Here is a 24,317-nt window from a genome sequence, read left to right on the forward strand (position 1 = left end):
GAGATTAGTTATACCATAATTTTATCCTAACTAAATATGAGATAAACCCATCTTAAATTTAATCTAAAAATTAATTATATCATTTTAGTTACTGTTGATAAGTGTAAACTGTCCCTATTCGTCGGGAAGAATAGGACACATTTGACCGTACGTGTCATAAGCAGCACAAAACTGTCGCTCCACTCATGCATACACTTCCACTTGTAACCTTTACAAAACTCAATGGCTCTTACACATACTTACCACAAATTTCTGAGCCCTCTCTCAGTATTTCTATCTTCCTCTTTCTGTACGTACGTCTCTTGATTTCGGTACATTTTCAGAATCTTGAAGTTGAAGGGTTAATATATAGTGTGTGGACAGAAAATTTGGAAAGTGGAGAGTGAGAATAGATGGCAGCAACGACAATAACAGCAGGTGGAATGGAGAGGAATCCAGCATTGATGCCAGAGGCCTCTCTTGCGCCAGTGACTATAGAACGTAAAGTTAGAACTGATTTGGAAACTTCTATTCCTAAACCTTGTAAGTTAGCTTTTGCTTCTTCTTTTACTTTTTGGTTTTCTATGTATATGAATCTAAGAGTTACTTCAATTGTATTGAAAACTTTGGTTTGATTGGGACAAAAGCAGCGCGGTGCACATAGCATTCCTGCTCACGCAGGAAGAGCCGCACCTAAAGCGGCCTAAGGTAGACCGCTTATCCTAATGCAAGTGTCATATTCTTTTCTGCGAGATTAGAAAATCACCATCAATACCTCGGTCTAGGTCCGAGATAATCCTTTGTTCCATAGCCGTGAGGCTATTTAAAACTAGCCAATTAAGAAAGCATTATGGCGTTACTATTTCCAAGGTTTAGCCAAGGCTTAGTTCAGGGCCCCACTACTCGTCGTATTTGGTTTGGTGGTTTGGTATTGCTACGGCACATGACTTCGAGAGTCATGATGATATTATTGGGGAACAATCTTTATCAGAATATTTTTGCTTCTCACTTCGGTCAATTAGCAATAATTTGTCTGTGGACTTCCGGAAATTGGCTGCTTCTACGGGCCACGGGATAGGTTACACGGAGACAATTTTATCGTTGCTCCTATGCTAGAAATTAAAGGGATATATTTCCTTTTTTTCTTTCTGTATAGCTCAAGTGTTAATTATATTTGCGTGTTGTAGTACGATTTCTGCTTATATATCGAGCTTACTGATCTAGAACAAGGTGGTTGATGACTCTTTAGTTATAAAGTTTAACCTAATTTTCTACACTGAGCGAAAAATTACCAATAATAAGTGGAACAAGTAATCTGTAAAAGGAAAAAAAAGATAGATCAGCTTGTAACAATAGTTGAATTGCACTAAAACATCCTCTTCTTTTGAAGATAGACCAGAAAGCAAGTTTAGAAAATAGTTAAGAGGCAAAGTGTAGCAATTGGGGAAAAAAAATTCTAAATGTATGAAGGTACTTGTTGATCCAAATGTAATTCTATTAGAGCAGATGTTATAAGATCAATAGGAGTGTTGATTGCAGTAGTAAATAGGACTTCTCGGATTAGTCCTAGCTAGCTGTGTGTATATGTTTCCTATTGAAAGTGGATATATTTACGAGTTATGTTTCAGGTCTTGAACATTTCATGAAGTTTATACAGACCTTTCTATAACAGCATCCCTATATAACAATACTTCATTATAAAAGTCAAGCTTTTTTCGGAACCAATTTTCATGTTATGTTATAATATATGTTCTCTATAAAAGCACTTCGCTATAACAACCAAAAATAATCGGAACAAACGAAGCTGTTATAGAGAGGTTTGACTGTATTTGGTTGACTATGGACTGTTATTAGTCGCATCTAAACCTGCATGTGTCTTTATATTGAGTACATTTTACTTAATATGGGCATCAGCCTTTATAGCTGCTGGTAATACGCGTGACCAGTAATTTAGAATGAAAAGTAGGTTAAATGGTACTCCCTGCGTCCCATTATGTAAATGTGTTTGACTGCACGGAGTTTAAGAAATAGAGGAAGACTTTTGAAACTTATGATCTAAAATTAACCATAGAAATTTGTGTGGCTAGAAATATCATATTAAGGGGGGTAAAAAGGAAAATTTAAAGTTGATTTTACCAAATATCAAAAGGTGTGTTCTTTTTTAGACTGACTAAAAAGGAAAGAGTGTCACATAAATTGGGACGGAAGGAGCAGTACATAAGGCGGAAGGGTAGTGAGTTCTAATGCAAAGCAGGTTATCTGTGTGTTTAGAAGGAATCTTGTACTGAATTTTGTTAGTGTGTGCATCATCTTCCCTTGTACCAAAACTTCCGAAAATTAAACACATGAATTTTGTGGTACGTAGCCGCGTGATTTCCAATTTAATATGAGATATTGAAAAAGTTGTATAGTCTTTAAGCCTTGAAAATGAGAAAACCCAAAATGAAGAGAGTACTCATGGAATAAGCCGTCAATAGCAAACTCTTTGTATATGAAATTTCTGTTGGTCCACAATGTAGTTTAAATGACTGAATAAAAATTAAAAACTTGAAACAAAGATACCGCAACGTATAGCAGCAACTGTCAGAACAAGTTTCCAGAGGATGGAGGCCCAAAGAAAACCACAAAAACAAGAAGATAAAAATACACAGATGTTAATAAAAATACACAGATGTTAATAAATAATACTCCGTCGTCTTGGTCTCTAGTCAAAGGCACCTTAGAACAGTAAATAAGCTGGAGAAGAATGGTGATGAGATAGGATGTTTTAAAGCGGGTGGTTATCACTTTGTTGTTTTACCATTTGGAGTTCACTTGATCCTTCAACAAAGTTCTCTAACGGGAGGTATCTTAATAAAGAGTGTCATATAGGTTATAAAAAATAAAGGTGTAATATAAATTAGGCGGATGGAATAGCTGAAAAAATAAGGAGGACCAGACTACTTCTCAAAGAAATGAATTTTGGGTTCAATCAATAAGGGGATAGGTAACCTGTGAAGAAAAGCACGTCTTTACCTCGGCCATTCCGCGACTTCTCTTGGATCAACATATACTATAATAATCACCAACTTACAGACTTGGTTATCCCACTTCTTTACATTATCTACTTAATGTGATAACCAGTACTGATGGCAACAGGAGATGAACGCCAAAACTATTTCGGATCCATCAGGTGATTACGACTTGTTACTTTAGAACTGATATGGACTAGGTTTGACTTTCAACTCGATAAAAGCGTAGCAACATTGGATTGAATAAAAGATGCAACAGATTATGTATAAATGGATGACATAATAATCTTTGGTATTAGTTCAAGCGTCTGTATCCATTCCATTGGTTCTACTACCAATGAGAATCTGACTTCACGAGGAATCAGCATATTTGAAAATTAGCTACGATTAGAATTCTACTTTGTATCCCTGTATAGTTTATTCAGAGCCGAATTGTGACAGCTGGTCAACCTAAAGGTACTAAGTATAGCAAGCGTGTTGTTCATCTAGATAATCGCATATTCATATCTGTGAAGTCGAATGAATTGTTCTGGTATAGCCTCAGTATTGAAGTGTTGATGCTCTAATTTGTGGCTTCTTGTGCAGTTATCACTTGGTAGTTCGTTATTAATTGAACGGATGCAAGTTTTGCTAGTGTTCGTCATCTTTTTCTTTTTCTGTAATTAGTAGAATTATGGCCTTCTTACGACACTTAAAATATTCAGATATGGCTAGAGGATTGATTGCTCCCGATATGGAGCACCCCAACGGAACTCCTGGCCACAGGCACAATGGCATGAGTGTTCTTCAGCAGCATGCGACCTTCTTCGACCAGGATGATGACGGCATCATTTATCCATGGGAAACATACTCCGGTAAATTATCATTCTAGTCCGTAATTCTTGTAAAGGCAGAATAATTTCCAGGAGGGTACTTTGGCGTAATGGCATGATACAATATTATTTTGAAGTATAATTTCGTCACCTTGTTCGCATCAAGATTTTAATATCGATCAGAACCATTAGCTGGTATCTTGCCAATGTTTAATTTTTCTTTTCATTTCTACTCGCTTTGAACAGGATTTCGTCAACTTGGTTTCAACATGATTGGTTCGTTTATAATGGCCATCGTCATCCATTCTGCTATGAGTTATCCTACTCTCCCGGTAAGTTAAAGCAGAGTTACTGATACTTGTAGTCATAACAACTGATGAAAATTAGAACTATGCTTGTTTATTTACCGACTCTGCTAGTTGTCGGTTTTTATGTTTTCTCTCCGTTAGTAACGTACTTTAATCAGGGGTGGTTTCCTTCTCCTTTACTTCCGATATATATTCATAATATACACAAGTGCAAGCATGGAAGTGATTCCGGGACCTACGACAGAGAAGGCAGGCAAGTATACTAGTCATCAATCTGAAATCGTATTACAAACTTCCCGAACTTGTACTCATTCTGTGATTTTCCCCTTAGGTATCTACCGATGCATTTTGAGAACATTTTTAGCAAGTATGCTAGGACCGTGCCGGATAAGCTTACTCTAGGAGAATTGTGGGATATGACTCAGGCTAATAGAGAAGTATTTGATTTCTTTGGCTGGTAAGTTTCCAACATATATGTGCTCCATTTATTTCTTTATGTTTGTGTGTATTTAGTTGCTTTAACCATTTCATCTTTTGCTTTAATTTGAAGGATTGCTACCAAAATGGAGTGGGGAATTTTGTATCTCCTTGCTAAAGATGAAGATGGTTTCTTATCTAAAGAAGCGATAAGACGCTGCTTCGATGGGAGTTTGTTCGACTATTGTGCCAAGGTACAAATGGGAGGCGATTACGCGAAGCAAGAATAGTAGACGTAGTAATCTGAGAAATAGTCTTGGATCTCGTATCTTGGCATACGATATTTAATCGATTTTCTTAGTTAAGAAACTGTGAAATGTATCCAGAATTATATTGCACAACTGTTTAAACTTCCAGTTTGATAGATTGGATATACCCCTAGAATTAAAAGGAGACATTTGTGATTGTTTCTTTCTTGAATTTTGAAAGTTTTGGTATTATCACATGCAATAGGTAGAGTTTCTTGTAATGTATTTGTTTGCTTTTAAATTTCGACTTTCAATTGTGCATATATGTGTTGAGATATACTAAAAAGAGTTGCAGAAACTAAGCAGGAAAGTATAGTTTGTGTAGAAAGGCTTCCAAGAACAATGAGTTGCTTCTGTGATCTATAGTTCTTGTTGTGATTACAAATAGTATATTGTATATGTTAAATATGATTTGATAACTTGAAAAATTAGGTAACTTATCACAACTTGTTAAGCTATTGTAAAAATGTGAAGTATTATTATACCTTTGTTGCTCCCTAGTCTCAAATTAACATGACACTCAATTTGATTAATTTTTTGAATCTAAATTAGATTAAATCAACTTAATAATTTAAAATATTTCAAAATTAAAAATTTAAATATTCAAAAATTATACGAAAAGTATTATAACTCAGTAATTTTTTATTTCAGTATAATAAAAAAAATATTTTAAAATATTGGTTAAAGTTCATACACTTTGACAAAAGAAGAATTATCTTTATTTTCTGTCCATCTCCATTCTTAAATGTGCACATGCACAGGGGAGGGTAGTGGTTGACGATTGCTAGGTCCAATAATTGCCATAAAGAATGGACAAATCAATCTTGAAATTCACTATTATTTAGTGCGAAATGAACAACAAAATCATCAAGTTGCTTGAGAAATTATTTCCTTCAATAAACCACATCACCAGAAAAAAAAAAAAAAAAAATACAGATCACATCAATAAGTTATGCTTTTTCCTCACAAAGTCATGACAAATTCACAAGTAAAAGAAACAAATTATGATCCATATCAAGCAACATAATATAATGGATTTGGAAGTTTAAATGTTCTTTTTGCACTTGGAAGTCCCTCAATGCTACTCCATTGATCTCCAACAATTCCCCAAATTCTATAGCCTTTGCTTATTAGTTTACTCCTTACCTCAGCCTTGAATCCTTGAGCACTTTTGCATTCATCTTCTTGACCTCTAATATATTCAATAACCAACAATAAAACACATTAAAAATAAGTAACAATATCTTAAATTATGTATAACAACAAACCAAATAAATTTTGATAATAAATTCCATACCTGAGTATGAGGCTAGTCCATCCATAGAAACCAACATGGACAAGATTGTCAATGGTAGGAGATCTAAGATGTTCTTTTCTTGAAGAAACAAGAAAGATCTTAACTCCTAGTTCTTTAAGATGATTGAACAACTTCATGGAATGATCTAATGCTGTTCCTTTTCCTTGGCTTATCCAATCTTCCAAAGATGTCACATTGAGCTTATTTCCCCTATTCCACCAAAGAAAATATTAGCAACAATGAAAATCCCATATAGTAACTTTGATAATTAAGTTATATGCACTGAATATGTAATTTAACTGACTAAAAAAGAGGTAGTATGGTGGATGAAGCATTCCGCGTTCACGTAGGGTCCGAGGAAGGGTCGCACCCCAAGGGGTGTGATGTAGATAGCTTACCTTGATGCAAGTATCAGTGGATGATTCCACACGGCTCGAAACCATGATTTATAGGTCACACGAAAATAACTTTACCGTTGCTCCAAGGGGTGTGATATAGACAGTTTACTCTGATGCAAGCATCATTAGCTGATTCCACGGCTCGAACCCATGACCTATAGGTCACACGGAAATAAATTTCCCGTTGTTCCAAGGCTTCACTTCGTAATTTAACTAACTATAACATGTTATTATTCTATTTTCTAGAGTACCACACAATGAGTATATAGAATTTATACAAACCCTTTCCTAAAAAGAAAAATGAGAAAGAAAACTTACCCAAAGCCATTTTGCTTGTAGTAAGGAATAGTGGAAAGAAGGGTGTCATCAATGTCAAAAATCCAAGCATCTTTCCCATCATTTTCCAAGATGCAATTAGTACTAAGATGAAGTATGCATTCATCAATTGTTCTTTCAGAATCCACTTTGTATTGAGTTGAAGTCATGTATTTTGCAATATAGGAAACACATTCTTGAGGCACAACAACATAGTCTCTAATGTTGTGCAACTCAACATTCATTCTCCAACTCTCACAATAATTCTTGAGGCTGATTTTAAGACCACTATTGGTGGTTTTGTACTCTTTCAAGATGTTCCAATCTGCAAAAGACGAAGTTAAGAGAATGCAAAATATTGCAAAGAAAATTCCAAGTTTTTTTGCCATTGTTTTAGGGAGAAAAAAAAAGAGTTGAAGAAATTGATGAGAAAGTTGAGGTTTTTAGTTCATTTTGTGTAGCTACTTATTGTGGAGAGAGTTAGGAATTAAAATGAAAGGTCACATGGGGTGATGGAAATTAGTTGTCACCATGTATATTTTTGTCCTCAAGAACACATGATCTCTTAGGTGGCAAGTTTATTAAATAAAATATTGAATTGTCTTATTCTACAATATTCTACATATTTTGGTTTTGGTTTAAGTACAACTACTTAGATCATGAAAATGGAATTTGATTTTTGTATTTCGTTCACACTAGCAGTCTAGCACGTCAATTACATCTCCATGGGTGTCATTTGACTTTACTTTAAAAAAATCACAAATCTAAAAAACAAATTTTTGTCTCTAATACACAAATTGATATCACTTGAAAAGTAATAAGACATCAATATTAATTTGAGATAGAAAGTGAATATCAGTTCTCCACTGATCATATCAAAATATAAGAGAGATTACTGTTACGAACATAAACCTGAAAGAGGTCTCTGAAACTTTTTAAATTTTAAATATCGGGATTTATTGATTTAAAGTTTACAAAAACAAGCAATTAAAATAAGAAGATTCCGTTAAATTATTTACTATTTAGCAAGAAATATCTACAGTAAAGAAGTGTCAAATAATTAACTCCGATATAAAAAAAAGTAAAAAGAAAACAACGCCGTAAATCCAACCAATTAAAAGTTGGATTCTTAGAAATAATTGCCAAGTGGGTGCCATGTTCCTTGCCATGTCAACGAACAGCTATATCACATGGAGTCAAACCTAATCGGTCAACACCTATAACTATAAATAAGATCACCCGTTATAATTTAGTGTTATAATATAAAAATTGTTGTATTGACTCATACAACACAAATTTGAGAGCTAATAATTTTCTTAAGAAAACTGATCTTATATCGTATAAGAGCCCATTTGGTCAAGCTGCCAAGAACTGCTTGTTTTAAAAAATATTTTTGTTTATAATTGCTTTTCAAAAAAGTATATTTGGAGAAAAACAAGTTATGTTTGGCAAATTCATTTGAGAGGTGCTTTTTGGAATATTTGATAAGCAAATTGAATTTGGTGAATCTTTACAAAAAGAACTTTGAAGTGTCAAATTACGGAAAGAAATATTAAAAATTTACTTTACAATCAATATTATTTAAAACAGACAAATAAATTTAATTATCTATTGTAGAACAATTTAATTAGTTTCTATTTTTATTTAATTAAAATATTTATAAAGTAAAAATATATGTTAAACTTTTTTTAATCAATATAGTTATCCAAAACATAATATTAGGTATCTAATATTATTATGATTGTTTAAATAATAAATTAAATATATCAAAATATATTATTAACTCAGTACAAATAAAATTTACTCTATAAATCACTATCTAAATATAAAAGAAGAGATTTTTTTATAATAAAGAGGCCATTCCAAAAAGGAATAGGAGAAGGAGAAAAAAGTACAATGAAAATAAAAAAGAGGAGAAGGGACAGTGAAAACAAAAAAAGGAAAAGAAAAAGGTTAAATTAATGAGGGATAATTTAAGAAATATAAAATTATGGTAAGGATATTTTTTTCTTCAAAATTCTAATTTTATGCTTCTGCTTCTACTTCTAGGAAGAAGTTATAATTTGTAGCTTTTCCAAAAGCAAAAAAATAATTTTTGTTGTTGCTCAAAAGTACTTTTCTTTCTTGGCCATATACCTTAAATTTTCAAAAAAAAAAGGTACTTTTCTAATTAAAAAAAGTACTTTTGACTTGCTAAAAGTTTGGTCAAACCTACTCTAAGTTTTATACTGGAGTAATAATTACTACTTTTACTACTATGTGTTACCTATATCATGGATCAGTGTAGGCCCAATAGGGTATAGGCCCAGTTGTATATTCTCCTTCATAAATTTTGTAGCTTTGTAGTTGTAAGAAAGAGATGTATAAGTGAGTCCAAATGTACAATATCCGGGTCCAACAATAAGAAATGGGACATTCTAGAATGTAAAAGAACTCAATTCATTTTAGCTCTTACCTTTTTATGAAATAAACATATAGTTTTTCTCTCTCTCAAGCTAGGTTTTGTTCATTTCATTTTACAAATAGATTCGGATATACGAATCTAACATGGTATCGGAGCAATGGAATAGATCCAGCTCGTCATCAGCTATCGTCCGATTGTACCCTTCGTCGGAGTTTTTGAAGTTTTGTGTTCTGAGGTTTCTTCTCAGATGGTGAAAATTTTGGGAATTTTTCGTGTTTTCTCTCCTTCAACACTTAGGGATCCTTTCTTTTTCACTATTTGACAAAATAAATCTGGTAAAAATTCTTTATTTTTTATTTGTATGCTCAAATTTGATAAAAGTTAGGTTTTCTCCCCCAAATTGTTAGGGTTTTGTGGTAATTTATTGTACTAGTTATAGTTCATTGTCGTATCTGTGAATTCTCATTTGCTTCAACATGAGTACCACTAGTTATGCGAACTCCGAAGGCATTGTCGAATTTATAGTAGATTCCTCCCACCCTTTCTATGTTCACCCATCTTACAGTCCTAGTAGTCAATTGATGACCATTCCTTTCAATGGTACTGGTTTCGTTCATTGGCGCAGTAGTATGCTGACCTCTCTCTCCGCTAAGAATAAATTGGGATTAATCACAGGTAAAATAGCCCAACCACAAACTGATTCTCCTTATTATCCTTTCTGGGAGCGTTGCGATGATATGGTAAAGGACTGAATTATCAACTCCTTAACCAGAGAACTTGCAATCAGTGTTATGTGTTTTCTTACTGCTAAAGAGGTTTGGCAGGACATTAATGATAAGTATGGTCAATCGAATGGGTCTAGATATATACAAATTCAAAGAGAAATTAGTGCATCTTCTCATGGTGCTTCTGACATAACTAGTTATTTCACCAAAATGAGAAGCTTATGGGATGAACTCACATCTGCCTATATTGGACCAACCTGTTCTTGTGGTGCACTTCCAAAATTCATAGAAGACCAACACATGTTTCAGTTTATCAGTGGGTTGAATGATTCATACTCTACTGTCAAGAGTAGTATTTTACTGATGAGCCTTTTTCCCTCCATTAGTAAGGCATATTCCCTCCTACAACAAGATGAAAGTCAGAAGGAAGTAAAATCTACACCTCATGGGTTCTCTGGTGATTCTGCAGCATCTTTCTCTGTTTCTTCCAGCATCCCTCAACCCAATAACAAATTCTACAACTAGAAGGTCGGTTTTGACTCTAAACGGTAATCTTCTTCTGTCTCTTGCAAGTACTGCAAGAAGCCTGGGCATACTGTGGACAAGTTCTACAGGCCACATGGTTTTCCAACTGAATTTAAGTTTACTAAGAATAAAAGAGTTGCTACATGTGCCCAAGTTGATGAACCTAATGCTGGCATACTTGCTGGTCCTACAAATTCTTTTGATTCTGCAGCTTTTGGCCTTAGCAAGGAGCAATACCAACACCTTGTGACACTTCTTCAACAAGCACAAGTTTCACCCAACTGTATTCAACCTTCCTCTTCTGAAGAACAATTTGGTTTTGCTAATTTTGCAGGTGTGTGCCATCTTCCTGAAGTACAATCTATTGTTCATTGTTTGTCTGCTCAACAACAACAACAACAACTCAGTAAAATCCCACTAATGGGGTCTGGGGAGGGTAGTGTATACGCAGACCTTACCCCTACAACCCTGAAGGAGTAGAGAGATTGTTTCCGAAAGACCTTCGGCTCAAGAAAATAAAATGACAAAAGGACAAAAAGGAGACAATATTAGTATCACCACAGCAATCATAGGAAAAATAGAAACACCATAAAATCCAGAAGAAAGATGCAAAGCAAAGGGAGACAATATTAGTATCACCACAGCAATCATAAAAAAATAGAAACATCATGAAATCTAGAAGAAAGATACAAAGCAAAAGCGATAGCTAGTAAATAGGACCTGCACTGAAAAGCAAAATAGTGAGACACAACATTTCCACTATCTATCTTAGGCAAAAATCCTACATGGCTAGTCCCACAATGGTACGAAGTAAGGCACAACTCAACTACCTCCTAAACTGCAACCCTAATACTCGACCTCCACATCTTCCTATCAAGTGTCATGTCCTCGAAAATCTGGAGCCTCGTCATATCCTGCCTGATCACCTCTCCCCAATACTTCTTAGGCCGCCCTCTACCTCTTCTCGTGTCCTCCACAACCATCTGCTCACACCTCCGTACCGGAGCATCTGGGCTTCTCCTTTGAACATGTCTGAACCATCTAAGCCTCGCTTCCTGCATTGTTTGTCTGCTCAGTTAGGTAGAAGTCCTTTGATTGTCGATTCAGGTTCCACTAATCATATGACCCCACACAAATATTTTTTACACAATATTCAACCTCTGACCTCTCCCTATTTGATAATATTACCAAACGGTTATAAAGTAAAAGTCATTTCTATTGGCTTTTTACATCTTAGACAAGATATAATTTTACATAATGTACTTTTAGTTCCATCTTTCCAATTCAATCTTATTTCTGTTCATCAACTTCTTTCTCAGTTAAAATGCATTGCTATATTTACTAGTTTCTATGGCTTCTTACAGGTCCCTTCTCTGAAGAGGCCAATGAAAATTGGTAAGGCAGCACGCGGTCTCTACTTTCTTCTTCTCAACATGCCTACACATTCAGATTTTGTTTATGATGTTCCATATGTCCTGGCAGTTCCACCTGTTTCTACTATTCTTCCAGTACTGTATGTAGTTCTGATTCTCCCACATCCCCTAGTCCCTCTTGTAATCCATCTTCTGTTGTTAATAAAATAGATTGGTTTTGGCATTAGAGACTTGGTCACATGCCTTATCACAAAATGAAACCTATCCCTTGCTTATTTCATTTGATTTCTCATAAACAATCTTTCATTTGCTCAATTTGTCCTATGGACAGACAACAAAGATTGTTCTTCCCTGAAAGTCATATCCATTCAACTGCCCCATTTCAATTGGTTCACATAGATATCTGGGGCCCTTACCATAATAGAATATATCATGGTTTTAGATATTTTATCACTATAGTGGAAGACTTCACTAGGGTTACATGGACACTTTTCTTTCTTACAAAAGCAATGCCCTAACTATTATAAAGGCATTTACCTCCATGGTCAAAGTCCACTTTAATTCCTCTGTCCAAACTTTCAGATCCGATAATGCTTTTGAACTAGGTGGCAGTTCTGAAGCTTCAGTTTTCTTCAATGAAAATGGGATATTACATCAAACTACTGTTCCACACACACCACAACAAAATGGAGTGGTAGAGCGAAAACATAAACACCTCCTAGAAACATCCAGGGCCTTACTTTTTCAATCGAAGCTTCCAACAAAATATTGGGGTGATTGTGTTTTGACAGCCACATATATTATCAACAGATTGCCTTCCTCTGTTCTAAATAACTCCTCACCATATGAAAACTTGCATGGTGTTTCTCCTACATATGACCATAGGAAATCTTTTGGATGCCTTTGCTTTGCCACCACTCCCAAACCTAGGAGAGACAAATTTCAGTCTAGAGTTATTGCTTGTGTTTTCTTAGGTTATCCTTGTGGTAAGAAAGGATATAGGCTTCTAAACCTCTTCGATCATTCTATTTTCTTTTCTAGAGATGTTGTGTTTCATGGACATATTTTTCCCTATTTCTCTTCCTTCTCTCCTTCTAATTTTCCTCATTCCCCCATTGATCATGTCACTCCTTCTCCACCTGTTCTTTTTCTTTCTACTCCAACATCAGCTTCTTCTCATTCTCCCTCTCTACACTCTGCTCCTGCTCCTATTTCTCCTTTCTCATCCTCTGCTCATCCTTGCCCTTCTCCTTCTACACCTTTACCTCCATGTCTCTTTTCTCATGTTTTCAGTACCTCTACACCACCTATTAAAAAGTCTACTAGAGTGTCTCACCAGCCTACTTATTTGAAAGATTATATTTGCTCTTCTGCCTCTTTTCTTTCTATTTCTGACAACTCCAAGGTTTCAGCTGTTGCGCTACACCTGCATGAACCTCAGTTTTACCAACAGGCTGCCTCACACCCTGCTTGGCAAGAAGCTAGGCTTAAAGAATTTCAGGCTTTTGAAGCAAACAACACTTGGGATATCATTCCACTTCCCCCTCATAAGAAACCTATTCCTTGCAAATGGGTTTACAAGATTAAACAAAAGTTTGATGGTTCCATTGAGAGATATAAATCTAGATTAGTTATTATAGGGGATACACAAAAAAAGGGATTGATTATACTGAAATATTTTCTCAGTAGTCAAATTCACTACTATTAAATGCCTTTTTTCCTTGGCTACCAAGAAGAACTAGATTGTCTACCAACTTGATGTGAATAATGCATTCCTTCATGGTGATCTCCATGAATAGGTCTACATAAAAATTCCCATTGGCCTTCAGGTTCTTCTCCTTCCTCTTCCTCTTCCCCATTGGTATGCAAACTCAAGAATTCATTATATGGTCTCAAATAGGCTTCTAGACAATAGTTTTCAAAATTGTCTGAAGCTTTGTTATCTCGGGGCTACTCTTCAAGTAAGAATGACTATTCCCTTTTCACCAAGTCCACTAGTGGATCTCTGACTGTCTTGGCAGTCTATGTGGATGACATTTTATTGGAGACCTTGGCTCCATTCATTATTTCTTGGGTTTGGAGTTCAGTAAGATCCCACAGGGGTATTTGTTGACTCAGACCAAGTATGTCATTGATTTTCTTGAAGAATTTTATTGTTAGCATTTCACACCTGTAGTTATCCCTCTTGAGAGCTCAACCAAACTTATTGCTACAATGGGAGAGCATGTCTCTGACCCTAGTATTTACAGGAGACTCGTGGAAAAGTTGAATTTTTTGCAGCACACCAGACCAGATATAGCATTTTCAGTCCAAACTTGAGCCAATTTCTTCTGGCTCCACGGGTTCCTTATATGTTGGTTGCATTGTATGTATTCAGGTATTTGATGAACAACGCTCGTTTGGACATTCTCCTTTCCTCTTGCTCTGATATGTCTCTCTTGGCTTTCTCTGATTCTGACTGAGTTGTATGTGCCCAGTCCAGGAGGGCAATAACTGGTTATTATATCACTTTTGGGAGTTCTCCTATCTCTTGGAAGAGTAAGAAGCAGCCCATTATTTCATTGTCTTCTGCTGAGGCAGAATATAGAGCCTTGTGAAAGATTGTCGCTGAGATTTCTTGGCTTGTTCATTTATTTGCTCACCTTGGTTTGGTGATTTCTAGTCCTGTTCAAGTACTTTGAGATAGCCATGTAGCCTTTTATATTGCCAAGAACCCCGTTTTTTATGAGCGCACAAAATATATTGATATTGATTGTCATTAGGTGCGGGATTGTCTTCACTCTCGGATGATTTCTCTTCAGTATGTTTCATCCTCTGCACAGCTTGCTGACATTCTGAACAAATCCCTTCCAGGCCCTCTTCATCATTCTCTCCTTGGCAAGCTTGGAGTGTTCTCACCCTCTATCTTGAGGGGGGGTGTTAACAATATCATGGATCAGTGTAGGCCCAATAGGGGATAGGCCTAGTTGTATATTCTCATTTATAAATTCTGTAGCTTTTTAACTTTAATAAAGATATGTATAAGTGAGTCCAAATATACAATATCTGGGTCCAACAATAAGAAATGGGACATTCTAGAATGTAAAAGAACTCAATTCATTTTAGCTCTTACCTTTTTATGAAATAAAATAGATCGTTTCTGTCTCTCTCGAGCTAGGTTTTGTTCATTTCATTTCACAAATAGATTCGGATATACGAATCTAACAGTATGACTTACTAGTAATGATAAAGTTAAACGATAATTTTGGAGCAATGGTAAAATTGTCTCCATGTGACCTATAATCATGAGTTTGAATCGTAAAATCAGCATTAATACTTGCATCAGGGCAAAATTGCCTATATCATACTCCCTTAAAGTGCGACCCATCTCGAATCTTGCATGAACGAGTTACCACTCGATAATTTGAGCTCGATTTTGCTTCAGTTACACGAACTAATACTAAATAGGTTATAAGAGCTCCTACTCCCTAAATCTTTCTTCAATTTTCTCTTTTTTATATTTTTTAGACTATATATTTATATTAAATTCGTCGTCTGTCATCATAGAAACAGTGAATTTAAATGATGTACTTTCTTTTCATTTCTTGAATTCCTAGAACAACTTTCTATTTTGGGGTCAAATTATGCATATTAAAACTATTCAATTGGTATTTGCATCCTCTGATCCTGTCATAATTGTATATATCAAATAACTTTACCCATTAATACTTAAATAAATGGAAAAAAACTATCTAATTTTTGCCTCAGCTTTATCTTCCACGCCCTTTGGGTTCTTCTTTTGAGGGTTATTCTCTAATATCTCAACTACTTTGCGACCTAATTTCTCGAGCTTTCTCCAACAAATATTAGTCATTTGCCTGATATCTATGTGTCAAGACGACCTACAAAGTTGGAAAAAAAAGGTGATAGAATATAAGGGTCCACCAAACTCTATAGAGAATCAGGTTATATATCAGTTCCGCTAGAACACACGCACATTGCAGTAAGTAAATGACAAGAGAATTTTTACGTGTAAAATTTCCAGCTCAACGGGATTAAAAACCACGACTTACCCTTGTAGGATTTCAACTTCACTATTGAGCAACTTTTAGATTACAATCTCTGTAACCTAGGAATTAACCTCTTAATCCCTCACTAACTTGTAATACTCTATTACAAGATACTTTGTAATAACTCTATTACAAAGACTTTACAACTCGACTAACTCTAGCCAAGACTCAAACACAAAGGTTTAAGGTTTACAAAGGGTTTCCTGCAGAATACTTCTAAACAAGCTAAGTAGGAATTACAATTGAAGAACTATTACAAAGTTACAATTCAACAAAGGACATACAATGACTTGTTGTGGGAAATTGCCCGTAGTAGTGTTGTTCTTTGTTGTTGATGCACTTAAGAATTGATTGCTTGATGATCAATGACCTTGTGAGAGCTTGAATGAATTCTCTAAGTGAACAACTGATTTGTTTTACCTTCCTTGATGTTAATAATGTATTTGTGACATCACTATGTAAGCAAGGTAGGTAAAGGACACTCCCCATAAAGTTGACTGTTGCATTGTTTCTGCACTGTAGCATGTGCAGGCAGCAGCTTTACAATTGGGCAATTGACTTGTGCAGTTTTCTCGGGAAACGGTAGCTATCTGTTCCCTCTATTGTTCCTTTCACTCTGACGAGTTGAGCCATATCCCAAGCTGGAACCTTTTGATCTTAAGGTCTTGAGAATATGTAATAGGTTCCTTATCTGGTTCTTGACAGTAAATTTGTTAGATAATCAAAACATAACAGATATATACATATAGCCTATCAATTTCCCCCTTTTTGATGATGACAAACTTATAATTCAAGTTCCCCCTAAGAACCAGCATTTCCAAAATTCTCCCTGAAGTTGTTTCCCATCCTTCCCCCCCCCCCCCCCCCCCGAAAATATTTTTCCCCCTTTTTGGCATCATAAAAAGATTAGTAACAGGTCTATAGTAGAAAGAAGTCTATCTTGAAATGCCACTTGTGTGCACACAACATGACTAAAAATAGAGCATAAAGACAAGGCATATATAGCAAAAAGGGAAAAGCTTCCATTAAACAAATTGGATTTGAAAACAGGGAGCAGAGTCAATGTTGATGATAACCATCCGCAATTCAGAACAACAAAAACAAATACCGCAAACATAAAAAAAAAACTAATCATAGAAAACTAATACTTAAGACTTGACACTGAGGGGATACTGTTTATGGAGCACTGAAAGGAGAGGGCTTAGAGGCAAAGGCAAGGGTTTGGAGGACGAGATCTATTCGAGCATTCGCCGACATTTGCTCATTGAGCAGTTTCTCTTTTAGGTCCTCCACCTTTTTCTTGAGCTCAGCATTCTCCTTGGTCAGACGGGCAACCTCTTCATTTCGAGAGATACTGAAACCAGGTGCCTCCTGAAGATGACTCAACTGACTCTCAAGAATAGAATTCCTTGTTTTTGACATCCTTATCTGAGTAGTAGCATTGTTTTGAGCGTTGATCAACTGAGAAATGGTAGAAGTGCTTCCAACTCCTCCAGCCTTATCAATGCCCTCACATTCTTCCGGAGTAGACTTGGAAAAAGTTTGCTTCTTAGTGCCCACTTTAGCTTGTCCCAGAGGAACCTTGAAGTACTTAAAGACCTTGGCGAGAAGGAACCCATAAGGCAACCCATGGTTACCATCTTTAAAATCTGCCACTTTTTGCATGTGCTCTATCATGATCCCATGCAGGTTGATGGTAGTGAAGTTGTCCAGTGCTTCCGCGAGGAACAGGTCTGCACGAGAAGTGATAGATCTTCTCTCAGCACGAGGGAGCAAGACCTTGTTCACTATCTTAAATAACAGTTGGTACACTGGAAGGAGGGCCTTCTTCTGTACCCGTTCCCCTTGCTGAATTACTCTGTCCTTCAGGATGGCATTTTTGAAATTTTGAGAACAAGATCCCTGAACACTAGATAGCCCTTCAGCATGCACACCCAGAATAGATCCCAACAAAACAGAGTCCATTACCATGTCAACTCCATTCACCAGCACACATATGTGATCATCCTCAACTTTGAAGAGGTCGGTATAGAAACTTTGAACTTCCTCCTCATACACCTTTGGAGCATCACTTGTGAACAAATGTGTCCACTGTTGAAACTCACAAATTTCAACCAGCTGTCTCATACCAGCCTCCTCCAAAATGTCAGACTTTTTGATTCCTCAACTTCTCTTTCCCAGCACTTCTTGGATCACCAACTTTGGCCTTCTTTGAGGAACCAGGTTCTTCATCAGTATCAACTTTTCTCTTAGTAGACTTGTGAACATTCTTTCCTTTTTCATCAGACTTCATAGACTTTTCACCCAATTCTTCCATCACCCTGGCAGTAGACTCTTCTACCAACTTATCACCAGATTCTTTCACCATATTTTCACTAGCGACGGCATCATCAGGCTTGTTCAGACTTTCAGCAGACACGGAAGATCCCCTTTTAGGCTTGGGGAGACCATGCTTCTGTGAGCGCTTTCTAGTCAAGGAACCAGGTTCCTCTTCTATTTCATCATCCACATACACAACTGGCACTATCTTCTCGCTCATAAATTTTTCATCTTTCACTAATTTTCTTCTCCTTGACTTAGCTTGGTTGTTCTTAAGCACAGACTCAAGAGCCTTCTTCCTTTGCAACCTTGTACTAGGTCACTTAGGAGTAGACTCTTGAGCAGCCATTGGTCTATGCCTAGTCAATCTAGAAATTGGCATGTCATCAAAATCCTTTTCACTTTCCCAAACTACTTCTTCAGAATCAGATCTCATCTAGGCACAATCACAGACAAAGGCTCGGCATCGAAATGAAGGGAGAGAGCAGGATCAATACTGACCTGGGGTTCTTAAGAGAATCCCTGAGTAGGATCCTCTAAGGAGGGATTAGGTCCCTCGGTTGGTACCCCATGTGTTGATTGTTCAACAGACACAAACTCTCTACCCTCTACCATAGTTTTAGACTCTTCCCCCGAGCCTCAGACCCATCCGCAATTCCTTATATAACAACCCCTTCATTAGCTATAGATAGCATGTTCTCTATTGCTTCTTTCTCTTGTACATCTATGGAAAACTCAGTAGATGAAGGAGTGTTACCTGTGGACACAAGATCAGGAGCAATTTTTGTTGAGTCAAACTTCTCGGAACTATCAGTCTGATCTACCTTTGACCCCTTTTTCATAGGTGAACTTGAAATTTCCTGATTTTCTTCTTTGTCGGCAGTACTTTGTTCATCCCCCTTTTCTGGTGAAGTAGAAGAAGGGCTCTGGGCTACAAATCTTTTGCGACTCCTATGAGAACCAGAACTCGAATGGGTAGAAGAGGAGACGAAATGTGGGGTTGACTCTGTCCTAGGGTTTTGGTTAGCAGTGGTGTAGGGTGAGGAGTCTAATATCGGTGTTTCAACAGGTGAGGATTCAATGGGGATGTCACTTGGAACACTCGAGGTTGTTTGATTTTCAGCCATGGTGAGAAGAGGAGAAGGGATTTGGTAGTTTGAAGAGAGGCAGAAGAATGGGGTTTTGAAATATGATGGGAGGAGTTGTGACAGTGATAGATGTATTTATGATGGATGAGGGACCGGTTATGAAAGGGCGGCTATTTTGGGAGTTGAGTCGGTTCTCAATGGGTGAGACGTTTGGGTTCAAAGGACGCAAAGAAATAGTAACTGACATATTGATGACGTGGCACTTGTTTTAACCGTTCAAAATTGTGCATGAGAGAACAAAGAAGCTACTAACCTATGTCAGGAGAACCAGGTTCCCTGACAGGTCTTGCAAATGTAAGCTTAACCCATTTTACCAGTATGCACTACATCAGCTGCTCTGTAATCATCATGTGTGTCTACCTGTAACGGTATAGAAACGAGTTAGACTTTGCCAGAAAAACAATTTTAGCTAATTTTACATGTACATTTCTTTCATAACCAATCATTGAGGGACCAAGTTCTCAGTTGGGTTTTATCAACCCCAGTGCCAGACGATTTCTTTCAAAATGTTCTCTGCTCAGAGCTTTGGTGAAGATGTCTGTAATCGGATCTTCAGTATTGCAAAACTTCATACAGATGAGCCCTTTTTCAACATTGTCTCTGAGGAAGTGATGATGTACATCAATGTGCTTACTCCTCTTATGTTGGACTGGATTTTTGGCCATGTTGAGTGCACTTGTATTGTCACACAAGAGAGGCACACAATCAGAGAATACTCCAAAGTCTTCCAACTGCTGTTTGATCCACAACAATTGAGCACAACAAGAGGCAACTACTACATATTCAAAACTCCAAAGTCTTCCAACTGTTGTTTGATCCACAGCAATTGAGCACAACAAGAGGCAACTACTACATATTCAAAACTCCAAAGTCTTCCAACTGCTGTTTGATCCACAACAATTAAGCACAACAAGAGGTAACTACTACATATTCCGCTTCTGCAATTGAGAGTGTCACCGAGTTTTGCTTCCTTGTACCCCATGAGATTAGGCAAGAACCCAGAAAATGTGCCATTCCATACGTGCTTTTCCTGTCTACCAGATATCCTGCATAATCAGTGTCAGCATACCCAATAAGATCAAAGTTGTCATCTGAGGGATAGTAGAGAACCAGGTCATGCGTTCCTTTGAGATATCTCAATATTCTCTTGGCAGCCTTTAGATGAGATTCCTTTGGATTGGATTGAAACCTTGCACAAAGTCCCACGTTGAACACAATATCTGGTCTGCTTGCAGTGAGATACAAGAGTGACCCTATGATCCCTCTATACATGGTCTGGTGTACAGGAGAACTAGGTTCATCCATGACTAGACGAGTAGCTGTGACAATAGGAGTGTCAATAACTTTTGATGTTTCCATGTCAAACCTTTTTAGCAGCTCCTTGATGTACTTCCGCTGACTTATTATTGTTCCCTTTTGAGATTGCTTCACTTGAAGTCCCACGAAGAAATTTAATTCTCTCATCATACTTATCTCAAACTCACTCCCCATGAGTTTTGCAAACTCTTCACAAAGAGAGTTAGTTGTGGCTCCAAAAATTATATCATCAACATATACATGAACAATGAGCAGGTTCCTCCCTCATTTCTTTAGAAAAAGAGTGTTGTCAATTTTCCCTCTTGTAAAGCCATTTTCTAGAAGAAACTTTGATAACCTTTCATACCAAGCCCGGGCAGCCTACTTTAGCCCATACAATGCCTTGTCCAGCTTGAATACATGCTCAGGATGCTCGTGACACTCAAATCCAGGAGGCTGCTTGACATAAACTTCTTCTTTCAGGTAGCCATTTATAAATGCACTTTTGACATTTATTTGGACCAGTGTGAACTCCATATGAGATGCAAAGGCAATAAGAATTCTAATAGCTTCCATTCGAGCAACTGGAGCAAATGTTTCATCATAATCAATCCCTTTTTCCTAATTGTAGCCTTGAACTACAAGTCTTGCCTTGTTTCTTGTTGTATTTCCAAACTCATCAAGTTTGTTCCTGAATACCCACCTGGTCCCTATGATAGTTTGATCTACAGGTTGAGGAACCAGGTTCCATACCTTGTTTCTTTCAAATTGATGCAGCTCCTCTTGCATGGATGTGATCCAGTCTGCATCTTTCAACGCTTCTTTGATATTTTTGGGCTCTATTTGGGAAAGAAAGGCTGAAAAGGCAAGTGAATTTCTTGCTTTTGATCTAGTTTGAATTCCTGATTCAAGAGGGGTGATTATGTTGACAAGAGGATGTGAACTTTTGTGCTTCCAATTTGGTATCTAAATCTCATTGGCAGAGGACCCAAGTATGTCTGACTGAGGTTCTTGGGCGCTTCTTACTTCAGCAAGTGGAGTACCTTGGACTGCATCAACAACTCTATTTTCAGCTTCAGTTGGTGTGATTAGGGGACCAGGTTCCTCTCCAATAGATAGAGGTGTACTCGCATCATCTTCACTGGATTCCTTTACATGACTCATCATGTCTGCCTTTCCATTTGCCATGTCAATAACTTCACCTGGAATAGATAAAGGTTCTCTATCTTGGTTAACACGTCTGTTCTTCTCACAGGAGAGGTGAGATTCATCAAAGATCACATGAATACTCTCTTCAACACATTGAGTCCTTTTGTTGTATACTTTGTAAGATTTGCTTTGGGATGAGTATCCCAGAAAGATTCCTTCATCACTTTTGGCATCGAATTTTCCAAGAGCTTCCTTTCCATTGTTGAGGACAAAACATTTACACCCAAAAGTCCTTAGATGTGTCAGCTTGGGCTTCCTTCCATTCAGCAATTCATATGGAGTCTTGTTCAGAAGGGACCTGATCATTCACCTGTTCACCAAGTAGCAAGCAGTATTGACAGCTTCTGCCCAAAAATAACTTGTGATCCCATTGTCAATCAACATTGTCCTTGCCATGTATTCAAGAGTTCTATTCTTCCTCTCCATAACACCATTTTGTTGAGGTGTTCTTGGAGCTGAAAAATTGCGAGTGATACCATTTTCAGTACAAAAATCATCTAATTTGGCATTGTCGAACTTTGTCCCATGATCAAACCTGATGCAAGCTACATTATTACCCATCTTTACTTGAATCCTTTTGACGAAAGCAACAAACACTTCAAAGGTTTCATCCTTGGTTCTGAGAAATAGAGTCCAGGTGAATCTGGAGTAATCGTCAACTATAACGAAGATATATTTCCTTCCTCCCCTGCTTGCCACCCTCATGGGTCCACATAGATCCATATGAAAAAGATCAAGTGGCATTAAGGTACTGACTTCCTTCTTGGGCCTGAATGAGGATCTGACTTGCTTGCCTTTTACACATGCATCACACACTTTGTGATCCTTGACATTTGACTTGAGCAGACCACGAATCAGGTACTTTCTGACCAGTTTGTTCAACAACGTGAAGCTTGCATGACCCAGCCTCCTATGAAATAATTCAGCATCATCAACAACAACACTTAGATAGCTGAGATCACTATTCTGCAGAGACTCAAAATCAGTAACATAGATATTTTTGTATCTTCTTGCCATTAGCACCACCTCACCAGTCACTAGGTTTGTGACTGTACATATTTTTGACACAAATTCCACCTTGTTTCCCTTATCACAAATCTGGGAAACACTTAGCAAGCTATACTTCAACCCGTTCACATAATACATATTTTTGATTGAGTGTGAGAGAGACTTCCTAATCCTTCCAACTCCCAGAATGTATCCTTTCTTGCCATTTCCAAAGGTTTCACTCCCTCCTTGCAGGGCCTTAAGTGAAAGGAAGTCATTTGTACTTCCAGTCATATGCTTTGAGCAGCCACTATCCATGTACCATTGTAGGCTACTTCCTTTCACCGTTCCCTGCACAAGAAAATCAGGAGTTAGACTTAGGAACCCAAATGAGTTTGGGTCCCTTGTAATGAGGAAAGGGGTGGATGAGGGATCTTCTGGTCCAAGCAAGCATTATGTGCTTTTTATATGAGGGACCAGGTTCTCCACCAGTAGTTACTTTTTTAGCAAAAATATTATTTTTTTTGCTGTGACTGAAATCTGGCCATATAATTTTCTTTAAAGTGCCTAGTTTTACCGCAATGAATGCAAAGCTAATTGTCAGGTACAGTAACGTACTTGCTATGAGGGTTGTAGGGAATCTTTTCCCTTTGGAACCCAATCCCCTGCCTGGTTTTCCCATTATTGGTGTACATGGCAGTGATAGCATCAGAGGACCAGGTCCACTTGAGTGATTTTTCAAGATCACTTTTCACTCTACCTAGTTCTTACTGAAGTTGTTTGTTTTTCTCAAGCTCAGCATACACACTAGACTTCACTGAATTTAACTCGTTTTCAATCTTAATGTGTGCCTCACTTGCAACTTCTTTTCCCTTTTGAGAATTTTTAGGCCTACTCTCTATTTTAGGTTCCCCAATTGTTTCCTTCAAGTCAACTACCACCATTAATAGGTCATCTCTCTCATGCTCAATGTTAGCAACTCTCTCAATTAAGAATTATTTTTCTTTTCTTACACACTCAAGGGTCTCTTTTAGGTCTACCACAACGACCATTAGTTCATCTCTTTCATGTTCTATATGTGCAATTTTTTCATCTAAGGCATCTTTCTCTTTCTTCAGGTTCTCAATTGTTTCCTTTAAATCAACAACAACGATTACTAAGTCATCTCTGGTTTGTTCTCCTTCTCCTAACTCCACAGTTAAAGCATCTTTATCATTTATAAGACTGTGATAAGCATCAATTAACACATTTGCCAAAGACATGAGTTTTTAGGAGAATAAGTGTTACATCCCGTAATTTAATATTAGGATAAGTCGTAGTAATCCATATGAGCTTGAAGGAATTAAGACTATTCATGAGATTATAAATGATTTGTGACTATGTCATTGTAAGACCACGTAAGTTTAACAACCTTGATACCGTTATATATATATATAT

General features: G+C 37.0%; 3 protein-coding genes across 3 annotated transcripts; 1 reads left to right on the top strand and 2 right to left on the bottom strand.

Moving 5' to 3' along the window:
* Positions 1-252: 252 nt before the first annotated feature.
* Positions 253-5,056, top strand: LOC104107393 (peroxygenase-like). The gene is made up of 6 exons (XM_009616186.4): positions 253-522; positions 3,695-3,844; positions 4,049-4,134; positions 4,269-4,363; positions 4,442-4,567; positions 4,661-5,056. The coding sequence occupies exons 1-6, from the start codon at positions 393-395 to the stop codon at positions 4,815-4,817; spliced, it is 744 nt and encodes a 247-aa protein (XP_009614481.1). The 5' UTR covers positions 253-392; the 3' UTR covers positions 4,818-5,056.
* A 589-nt stretch (positions 5,057-5,645) lies between these two features.
* Positions 5,646-7,400, bottom strand: LOC104107394 (acid phosphatase 1). The gene is made up of 3 exons (XM_009616187.4): positions 6,849-7,400; positions 6,133-6,342; positions 5,646-6,027 (listed from the first exon to the last, which is right to left on the bottom strand). The coding sequence occupies exons 1-3, from the start codon at positions 7,232-7,234 to the stop codon at positions 5,850-5,852; spliced, it is 774 nt and encodes a 257-aa protein (XP_009614482.1). The 5' UTR covers positions 7,235-7,400; the 3' UTR covers positions 5,646-5,849.
* A 12,888-nt stretch (positions 7,401-20,288) lies between these two features.
* LOC138898449 (secreted RxLR effector protein 161-like) lies at positions 20,289-20,879 on the bottom strand. The gene has a single exon (XM_070184516.1). The coding sequence runs from the start codon at positions 20,877-20,879 to the stop codon at positions 20,289-20,291; it is 591 nt and encodes a 196-aa protein (XP_070040617.1).
* Positions 20,880-24,317: the final 3,438 nt, after the last annotated feature.

The sequence above is a fragment of the Nicotiana tomentosiformis genome, chromosome 9 (assembly GCF_000390325.3).
Source record: "Nicotiana tomentosiformis chromosome 9, ASM39032v3, whole genome shotgun sequence".
In the NCBI taxonomy this organism is placed as follows: domain Eukaryota; kingdom Viridiplantae; phylum Streptophyta; class Magnoliopsida; order Solanales; family Solanaceae; genus Nicotiana; species Nicotiana tomentosiformis.

Excerpts from the sequence above, each read along its gene's own strand:
- LOC104107394 (XM_009616187.4), bottom strand. The coding sequence starts at position 7,234 with ATGGCAAAAAAACTTGGAATTTTCTTTGCAATATTTTGCATTCTCTTA. Across the intron at positions 6,343-6,848 it reads TACAAGCAAAATGGCTTTGG|GGGAAATAAGCTCAATGTGA; the intron begins GTAAGTTTTCTT and ends TTGGTGGAATAG. Across the intron at positions 6,028-6,132 it reads TGGACTAGCCTCATACTCAG|AGGTCAAGAAGATGAATGCA; the intron begins GTATGGAATTTA and ends TGAATATATTAG.
- LOC104107393 (XM_009616186.4), top strand. The coding sequence starts at position 393 with ATGGCAGCAACGACAATAACAGCAGGTGGAATGGAGAGGAATCCAGCA. Across the intron at positions 523-3,694 it reads AACTTCTATTCCTAAACCTT|ATATGGCTAGAGGATTGATT; the intron begins GTAAGTTAGCTT and ends TAAAATATTCAG. Across the intron at positions 3,845-4,048 it reads TCCATGGGAAACATACTCCG|GATTTCGTCAACTTGGTTTC; the intron begins GTAAATTATCAT and ends CGCTTTGAACAG.
- LOC138898449 (XM_070184516.1), bottom strand. The coding sequence starts at position 20,879 with ATGGGGAGTGAGTTTGAGATAAGTATGATGAGAGAATTAAATTTCTTC.